General features: G+C 33.9%; 1 protein-coding gene across 1 annotated transcript; it reads right to left on the bottom strand.

Moving 5' to 3' along the window:
• Positions 1 to 343: 343 nt before the first annotated feature.
• On the bottom strand, positions 344 to 2,084 carry LOC129244532 (uncharacterized). Its single transcript, XM_054882208.1, has 2 exons — positions 1,765 to 2,084; positions 344 to 1,567 (listed from the first exon to the last, which is right to left on the bottom strand). The coding sequence occupies exons 1-2, from the start codon at positions 1,792 to 1,794 to the stop codon at positions 917 to 919; spliced, it is 681 nt and encodes a 226-aa protein (XP_054738183.1). The 5' UTR covers positions 1,795 to 2,084; the 3' UTR covers positions 344 to 916.
• Positions 2,085 to 9,894: the final 7,810 nt, after the last annotated feature.

The following is a 9,894-nucleotide window of genomic DNA, read 5'->3' as shown; positions in this document are numbered from 1 at the left end:
AGTACCACAGAAACAACAATTTGTTTTTGTTCACTCTTATGAGGGTGCAATGTGCTATTTCACGCGTAATGACTGGGCATTTTCGCTGGTACGCAAGCTGAGTTGAGAAATTCTAAGATTTATTTTCAAAGTAAAATTTTACGATTTCCTCGCATTCTGTGGCTGTACAAAGTACTCATAGGTCACAAGTGTCAAGTATGGAATACTTTCTATATATTGAACTCTCTAATAAGTAAATTTTTCTAATCAAAAGAGGTTTACTATAGAAGCGAATACTTGGCGACAAGGGCAGGACTTGTTTCTTCGTTGTTTACTTGCATATTTGATTGAATATATAAATATGTAAAAGAAATAATATAATATAAATATTTTACTTTATTTTGGTACTCTTTAAAATTACATTATTTTCCGCATTCTTAAGTACATTCTACCGCTATCTATAAATAAAAATAATTAAATTAAGAAATATAAATAAATTAGTTGCTAGTTATGTACATCACATACGATATTAAAGGCAAGTTTCTGGTTATTTCGTTAAAAAACAAATTACAAATATTTTCATAACAAATTGGCTGCATTTGAATATCTATCAGCTTCTTCTTATAAGCTGCTGATAATATCCTGGAATTTTTCTAATATGTATATTCGCAATAATTTTGTTAAACAGAAATATTAAAAATTTTTTTTTGTGTTTTTAATTGACAAAGTGGCTCTTCGTTACCACATCCATGTTGCCACTCAAGCCAGTACTACTTTCTCTAGGATACCTTTTTCATTATCAATTTATATTAAATATACAAATTATACATCTTCAATATATAAATAAAATAATATCAGTTAAATAACTACCCTTTCTACTCTATTACTCTCCTCTCTTCTATTATTTTTCCCCACTGCTATCAGTGCTCATCTCCATTCAACTCTCGAGCCGCTGTGCATTATCCAACGAGGCCACTTTATTTTTGGCCAAATATTTTAGAAACTCTGTCGGCGTGCGAAAACCTTTGATCGGAAATTTACCAAAACGTCCATTGGTTTTCGATAGGGCGTAGTAAACTGGATAGGCGCCTGGTGCCACATGCACGCGCATCGTCTTGCTCAATTTTTGTTGATCAAATGCATTCTGATTATAAAGGAAGTGCAATTGCTTCATTTGGTTATGAAGCGTTTTGCGGAACTTCGGCTCGATAAGTTGTCTTATAACAGGTGGGTAAGCATTAGTGTTCATGATGGAATTCTTCACACGCGGTTTTGTACCACGCATACGATTCGAGTTCACATAATTACGATTTGCTGGCAATATACTCTGTATATTGTACAACGATGAATCCATGCTACCGCTCCGATCCTCTGTTAGCGCCGGCAGATCGAGCGGATTAACGCGTATCACTTTTTGTGTGGTATTCTCTACATCAGGTATCACATCCTCGGTGATGACGGCAAATTTTGCGGCCTCCTCAGTGGTGTTCACGCCTGCCTTGCTAGGCGCGTCTGTATCTGGCGATGCATCTATTGGTGTGGCACTCGCAAAATTGAGTGCTAGAATGCAGAGTAACAGCGGCAGGTGCTGCAAAATGGATGACGGATGTTTAGTTTAAGTATTTAAAAATTTCATTTGCACAACACATTTTTATACACATGAAAAATAATTCACTGATCACATATTTTATCCATTAGCTTATTATGCCACCTTTGCCCTGCATGCAATTAATTTTTGCTAGAATCTCGTAAATTTTCTGCAGATCATCCTCCATTAACACTTACCCATGCTCGTTGACAGCGGTCCATGTTCATTGTCTGTCTGTTTGTCTGCTTATTAGTAATTTCTACACCTCAACTCTTTTATGGACTGCTTGATATGCCAAGTCAAATTTTATGAGCAAACACTTAAATTAATTGCGATTATTCCAAGAACTTCCACGAACTGTAAATATTCTTGCTATACAAATTTCTTTGCCGATATTTCGTGTTGTCGTTGCTGTTGTTTCCGTTGTGTGCTGCTGCTCTTGCGGCTTGTTGCTTCCTACAGCCAAAGTGAAATGTTGTCGACTGATTGGGTTGTAAGGTATTCTGTTAAGTTTTATGTCGCCATCCATAACGCAGCTTCTACAGATTTGACTTTGTGCGAATGTGGCGATGACAAATGCTCCACTGATTGCCTGCGAATCTTTGCTTTGACTTGAGTATTTTTGTTTTTGTTTTCATAATTTTTACGTTTTCTCTTTTTAGTAGTGTACAAAACGCAAAAAACACCCAGTGAAAAAAAATATTAGCAAACTGAAAAACAATAATCATCGCCAGCAGAGATACAATCTTGGGAGTTTTTTTTTCACGCTGCTCATTTCATTAAATTTCTTCTTGTTCTTATTTTGTTTATTTGATTTGAGATTTGAAAACATTCTTAACCCCATGTACAGTGGGCTAAGACAAGCAAAAATTATACGAACTGTACATATAAGAATACATACATTTCTTGGTGGTGCAAAATTAATCAGCCAAATTTGTGTTTCAATAACTTTTTACTAAACGAGTATTGGACTTTAAGTGATGGAAATCTTTATTTTATAAATCTTGTACCGCATTTGCCTAGCCTACAAATACCAAATATAATTAACTTACGACGCTATTTGCAAATATTATAAATATGCCGATAGAACGATTAATTTATATAAAAACTGACGTGGGCATCCACATCTCTTATCTAGTAGCCTCATTAGCAAAGACTAAAAAAGAGAAAGATGAAAATTTTCTATATACTTAACTCAACTGAATAAAGGAGTTTCAATAAAAAAGATTACTATGAAAAAAAAAAATGCAATTTATTTATAGAATTTAAAACAAATTAATAAACAAACTGGAAATCTTTTTAGTGTAAGCCGAAGGTTTAATATAGCGTAACAGACAAAAGGACAACTATTCAGTCACTCGATGGTAGAAATATAGGTAAGGTGCCTTCGAATTTTCATATGTTAGCGAGGGGCAAATGAACGAAGCAACTGGTATAAATAAACATTTGTTGTTAACTTTGGAAAAGAGCTGCCGAAATGGAAACATTTAGTGGAAAGTACTTAATGAGTATTAGAAAGACAACATTCATACAGGGAAACATTTGCTGCTTCAACTCGTTCCTTGAGATGATCTGTTCTCTCGTTTTTGTTAACTGCAGATCAAAAACTAAGCAATTGCAAGGAACGCAGTTGCCGTGTATGAACACGACGGGCAACACTAAAAGAGAACTCGCACTATTGAAACAACAACATTTTCTCTGTAAGATCGCAGTCTCAAGAAACTTGCTTAATATCTGAAGATTGAAAATATGAATATTAAGTTATACCAGTTTTGTGAGGTAAGACCGTTCCCGCTAGCATCGAATTTTTCGCCAAGCGAACTAACCAAAGGCGCCCATAGTGAAAACTTTTACAGCTTCCACGGAGACTAGTCGGGGAAATTACGGTAATTCATTTTCTGACCTAATTATACTACACATTACTGAGATATTCGCTTGAAATCGAACGATTTGGTTCATTTTTAGCTGAAACACTTACGTCTGCACAATTTTTGGCAGCAGCATTCGGTAGGGAATATATTGCTCCCAATCTATCCATAACAATTTATTTATGCGCACCATCTACCTGATAAGGTATTATTATTATTATATTATAACCCAACTTTGGCGTAAGTTCTTTCATATTTTTGGTAGTAATTTTGAACTTTTCCAAACACTACTCATTCATGAGTTCCATCTAGATTAAAAATTTAAATATTGAGTCACGTTTCCACATTATCGGCCCATAAGAAAATTAGAAAAAATTATTATGCTCACTGTTATAACCGTTGCTTATACATAAAATAAGCTTGCTAGGTGTTGTATCAACGCATTGGCATTCCACTTCGCCGCAGCTCACTTATGCACCTATTGTAGAAGATAGACACCCGAAAAGCATTCATATCTGTATTATTATCGTAGAAGAATTTATTTTCATTGGAAATTGTTATCTACTTAATTTATTTAAAACGCGTTTATTTTTCCTTCTTTAACACTAAACCTACCATGGCGGGTCAAATGACCCATTTTAAACTTTTTTTCAGAAGATTTTGGAAATAACATTATTAAATCCCCGTTTTCTTTCGCGACTTTTATTAAAAAATACATCGAATGTATTTTTCAAAATTTACTCCTCTCTTGCTAATTGTTTTACCGAGAAATATATGTGATCTGCTCTAACTACCGTAACGGGTCATTTGACCCATGCACAGATTGTGTCTCTTGATTGAGCCGTTTTTCCTATTACATGATATATTTCGCTCCATTGAGTTATATTTATTGCAGACTGACGGATGAATAGCCAATTTCGTTCTACTACAAGCGAGCATTACAGTAAAAATTTCAAGTTATAGTGCTATTTTGTGAATCAAAAATTCTTATTTGACAATTTTACATATAATTCTTATCCCAAAAATGTCAAAACATTCAAGATATTTGAAATCATTGGAAGTTATAAATAACATAGATGAAGAGTGTTCGGAATTCAGTGAGGAGCAACTGTCTGAAAGTAAAGTAGATAACATAGTACAGTATAATAATTCATTTGACAGTACAGATGAATGTGAGTCCTCAGGTAAAGAAAGCGAAGACGAGAAAAAGACCGTTATCGAGTTCAGAAAGTGAAAAATATGTGGAAGGTCGATGTACTGAAATTGCGCCTGATGGTACAATTTGGCAAGAAATAGAACAAAGCTCAACACCTGGACGTTCTCCAATTTATAATATTTTTAGGGAGGTTGTAGGCCCAACAGCGTATGCCAAACGAAATATAATGAAGGGCAAAGTAAGAACTGCATTTTCTTTGATTATTGTCAATCGTGGAAGAAGAAGCCTCTCGAGTATTGGGAGCTTAATGGAATTTTACTCCTGCAAAAGTAAATGTATTTATTGGTCTTCTATGTATATGCACGTGGCTTATATCAGGCAAAAAATTTTAACATTTCATATCTATCACTAAATGATAGCCAGCAACGAAGCCAGCGTTTACAAAATGATAAATTCGCTCTAATCTCAGAAGTATGGTACAAATTCATCAAGAATAGCCAAAATTGTTAGAAGCCTGTGTAACATGTAACTATCGATGAACAGCTCTTCGAAAACAAAGTAGATTTACACAATATATGCCGAACAAACCGAATAAGTTTGGTATCAAATTTTGGCTAGCATCTGATGTCAGCACTAAATACATCATAAATGGATTTTCATATTTGGAAAAGGAAGAAAAAAGAGGTGCTTCAACTCCGCTTGCGAAATTCGTTGTTCTCAAACTAATGGAACAGTCGAAAGAAGCGTCACTACAGATAATTTCTTTACAAGCGCTTCACTCGCTACGAAACTATTAGAAAAGAGAACCACTCTTTTGGAAACGATTCACGGAAGCATAAGAGAACTGCTCAAATTAGCCAAGTAGAAGAAAGATGGTGCGCCACGCTTCTCAACAAAACTATATAAATCGAGTCATTATTCACTTACCATTTAAGACAAATAAAAAAGTGCTTTTACTAAGAGCAAAACATAAATCTGTAAGCATTGAAACATATGGCAAGCGTATACCAGAAACGATAAGATTTTACAATAATACTAAGTACGGTGTAGAGATGACGAATTAGATGGCCAGAATATACTCAGTGAAATCAAAATCGCAAAGATGGCCTGCGCAGATTTTCTTCAATATTCTTGACCTGGCTGGAATCAACTCAAGAGTTTTATATAGAGAAACAATCGGCAAAAACACCTCTAGATAACAATTTTTATTTTAATTAGCTGAAGAACTTGCCGAAAGAAGATTTTCAACAGAAGCAAAAACAAAGCAAAGAATAAACTATTTTTATGTTTTTTAAATTTAATATATTATATAAACTATTTTGAATCATTAATTGAAAAAAATTGTTTCATTCATGTACTAAATTGGCCTAATTGATATATTTTTCGCTAGACTTAGTAATATATATAACATTTTAAAGGCGGGTCAATTTTTATTTTAATTAGCTGAAGAACTTGCCGAAAGAAGATTTTCAACAGAAGCAAAAACAAAGCAAAGAATAAACTATTTTTATGTTTTTTAAATTGAATATATAAACTATTTTGAATCATTAATTGAAAAAAATTGTTTCATTCATGTACTAAATTGGCCTAATTGATATATTTTTCGCTAGACTTAGTAATATATATAACATTTTAAAGGCGGGTCATTTGACCCACTTTGGTAGGAATAGGAATACATAAAGTATCGGTAGGTTTAGTGTTAAGAGAGTCAAGCTACATATAAGCTTGTTATTCTTAAAAGATTTACAGATTTGGAGGAAAAACACGTCGTGAAAACTTTATCGATTTGATTTTGAAAAACTGTGATTTAGAGGGCTAATTATACAGTCGTATTTTTCGATAAAACAAAAACAAATTTGTCTTTTATTTTTTTGCTTTTTATCAGATAATACGGTGAAAATTGTTTGGCCAAAAAGATTTTTTTTTATTTTTTTCAATTCTTTGTGGAGTGAAAAAATATCATAATTAAACTTTTACCTTCAACCAGGTTCAACAGGTAAAGATTACGCACAAGTTGCAGTAATGTCTCAAAACTAGAAGAATTTGGCTAGGCTAACTTTTAAACATATTATCGTCTGCCACTTGCTATAATATTTATTTATTTACTTCTATTGTATAGTTACGTATTTATTTAATGACATATAGCTGCGTGTATATATTATTTATTATTTTTCATGTTTTTATTTAATTTTTATTTACTTATAATTAATAAAATGAAATTATACGAAAATAAAAATTGGTTTCTTCTAACAACTGTACGATGATCGATTGAACCACGCCGCATAATGTTTCGACTATTTCAAGTTAGAATTAAATATTTAAAAATAATTAAAATTTAAGAATAATAATAAAATAGAATAGTTATTTTACCTAAAATTTAGTTAAATATCTTATTGACTACGGCTGAATACAAAAATGTAATATTTCTTTTCTTTTCTACTTTCCACTACCTGAAATACGAAATATGTACTAAGGGGAAAATATTCAAATTTCTCTCACTTTTGGGGTGATTCTTTCACAGAAGAATCATTGGAAGATACATTTCGCAAAGAGCAGCAATGCCGTAAAATGTAACATCGGGGGAAAAAAACCCAATTCCATGTATTTGGAGACTAAAAATGTCATCTTATTTCAAGATCTGACGATTTGATTTCGTCATAATATGTCATAAATGAAGAACTTATGCAACTTCTAGAATTCGTTAAAAAAGTCATTTGTATTGAAAGGGTCAACACCCAACCGCTACTGAACTGCTTATTCGATATTGCGCTGAGTATATTGCTTCTTTGAAAATGTACCGTTTATTAAAAAAAAGGCGATGATTTTTTCTCTCTAAGCTATGCTGGTGATTTCTATCAGCTGTAAGCATGACTTGGTTCCATATACCTCTTTATAATCGAAACATTGTTCATTGTTTTTTGCTTTAATAAAAAAGTAAGGTATCATTTTGAAAGAAAAGTTCTAAGCTTTCATTTGAGCATAATAAAATAAATAAAAAATTACCAAAAATGGAAAACGAAAAAATGCTATAAAAAGCAATTATTTCTTTTCTCTTAGACGGCTCAATAATTTTCATTCCCTTTTTCAAAACTTATGCGACTTATAGACTGACTTCTAGTAGAGAACCCTCATCAAATTTCATGAAACTCAAAGCGATGAAGTTTTTATAAGGGTAAGTGTACCGGTGTGTTGCTCAACATACCAACAAAAAGTGGTCTCCCAAAACAGCAATAAGACACATCACGGCATTGAAAATTAACTTAATGGCCCCTCTTATCCCTCTCAATAGCACCAGGACATACATACTTAGTAACTCTGCACGCTGCTGATTGCAATCGCACAAATAACGGTTTTACTAAATATAAACAATGAATTTCGGAATTAGTTTTCGAACCACATAACTTTTAGTTTTTAAAAGCAATATCAAGTTCATGAAGCCCTCCTGAAATGTTATTCGATTATTCCAGAACTAATTAATTCGCACTACTTATATTATGAGAAAAAAAATTATTTCAAAAACCGCAGATTTGTTTCACTGTACGCCCGATCAGTAACACATTAAGAACGCAAATCAACTCACAGGAGAACAAATAAACGCAATAGCCGTTCGATGCAGAACACATACGGGTATTAAAGTTCTCAAGTGGAGTGGGGGAAGTGGAGCGTGAAGGTGACGGCTGCTGCTGCCACATGCTTGCCGTCAAGAAAATGTTTATTTGCTGTTGTTTGTGGGTAGCTTTCTGATTGTTGTTGTTGTAGTCATAAATTTTAAATTGATTACCACGAGTACTTCAATTGTATCTTGTAGCTTGTCACTGTACGCTGCTGAATGCTGAATTCTCGTATTTGCTGATGTGTGTAGGTATGCACATATGTAGGTAAGTATGTGTTTTAACCTTTTTACGTTTTTTCTCTTATTTTACAACTTTTTACGCTCTAAAATTTATTATACAATTTTTGTTAATTTGTTAGCTATGAAACGGCTGGCTTACGAATCTCGTTTTCAATTTTGAATAACTTTGTTTTGATTATTAAAAGTAAATAAATAAGACCGTTGATTACCTCAGTGTGAGTTTTAATTGGATTGTGAGTTTTAAACAAACACACGCACACAAGTGAAATTCTCAATCATTTATACTCACACATCGCTACCGAGCTACTTAAATAAAAACCCCCACAAGTGCGCTTATAGGCAGTCAAGTGCCGGCAGCCAAACTCGAGCTAATGATTTCTAACCAAATGTTCTGCGACAATTTGGCAACACACCGAAAATTCGCGCCAATTTTTAGGCCATCTCCGCATTGCAAACGCCTATACTTAATGACAAAATCTGCTACAACTTAAGCGGCTTTGCCTTCTTAGCGACAAATTCGTCTCAAAAAGTACATATGTACGTGCAAAACTATGTATGTATGTATGTATGTACATATTTAGGTGAGCGACTATAGTTTTTTTTTTCTGAACCCCTTCCTGCAATGTTTGTTGCTTAACAACTTCGCATAACTTAACTTGAGAAAATCAGTACAGAAAAAGGAAAAATATACTTGAAAATTACAACTACAAATTCATTTATGTATACAGGGCCGTCGAGGTAAGTCCAGAAAATATTTCGCTAGGCCGGAAGCAAAGGTCTTAAGAAAAAAATGCTGACAGAAAGGTATATTTTAAGCAGATTATTTTCTCATTTTCCGTTACGGTAAAATTGTTAGTCCAACGATTTGTCAAAGGCAGGACAGAAGAAGGGTTGTGATAATGGAATCGAGTGAGACCGGGGAAATATTTAAGAAAATAACTGAGTTAGCAGCCTCTGATCACAAGGCAAGGAAAAAAAGCAACAGCCAGATCTGTGGCCATTTTCTAGGCTTGAACTGTAAAGTCCTTGATTATTCCATATGGGGCGTGGGTGTTAAATATAAAAAAAATAATTGGCGAGTTCACATCTGTTAGGTGGTTGGCCGAGCTCCTCCTCCTTTTTTTGGCGCTCGTCTTGATTTTTTCCCACAGATTTTTTAAGAACAACTTTTTCATAACAGAAATATGTTACTCTTGACTGTATGCCATTGCCTGCCGAGGAGCGACCGCTTTTACATATTGGTGTATCATGCACGGAGATTCGAACCTACGTACTCCGAATAGTAGTCACGCAACATCCATTCTATTCCGGCGACCGAGGGTATTAGTTAGTTCATTATTTATAATTTGCGCGTACACCCTTTTTGGGTGTTTGGCCGAGCTCCTCTTCTTATTTGTGGTGTGCGTCTTGATGTTATTCCACAAATGGATGGACCTATAGTTTCAAGCCG

The sequence above is a fragment of the Anastrepha obliqua genome, chromosome 4, assembly GCF_027943255.1.
Source record: "Anastrepha obliqua isolate idAnaObli1 chromosome 4, idAnaObli1_1.0, whole genome shotgun sequence".
NCBI lineage: Eukaryota > Metazoa > Arthropoda > Insecta > Diptera > Tephritidae > Anastrepha > Anastrepha obliqua.
This window is presented reverse-complemented; position numbering and strand designations above follow the sequence as displayed.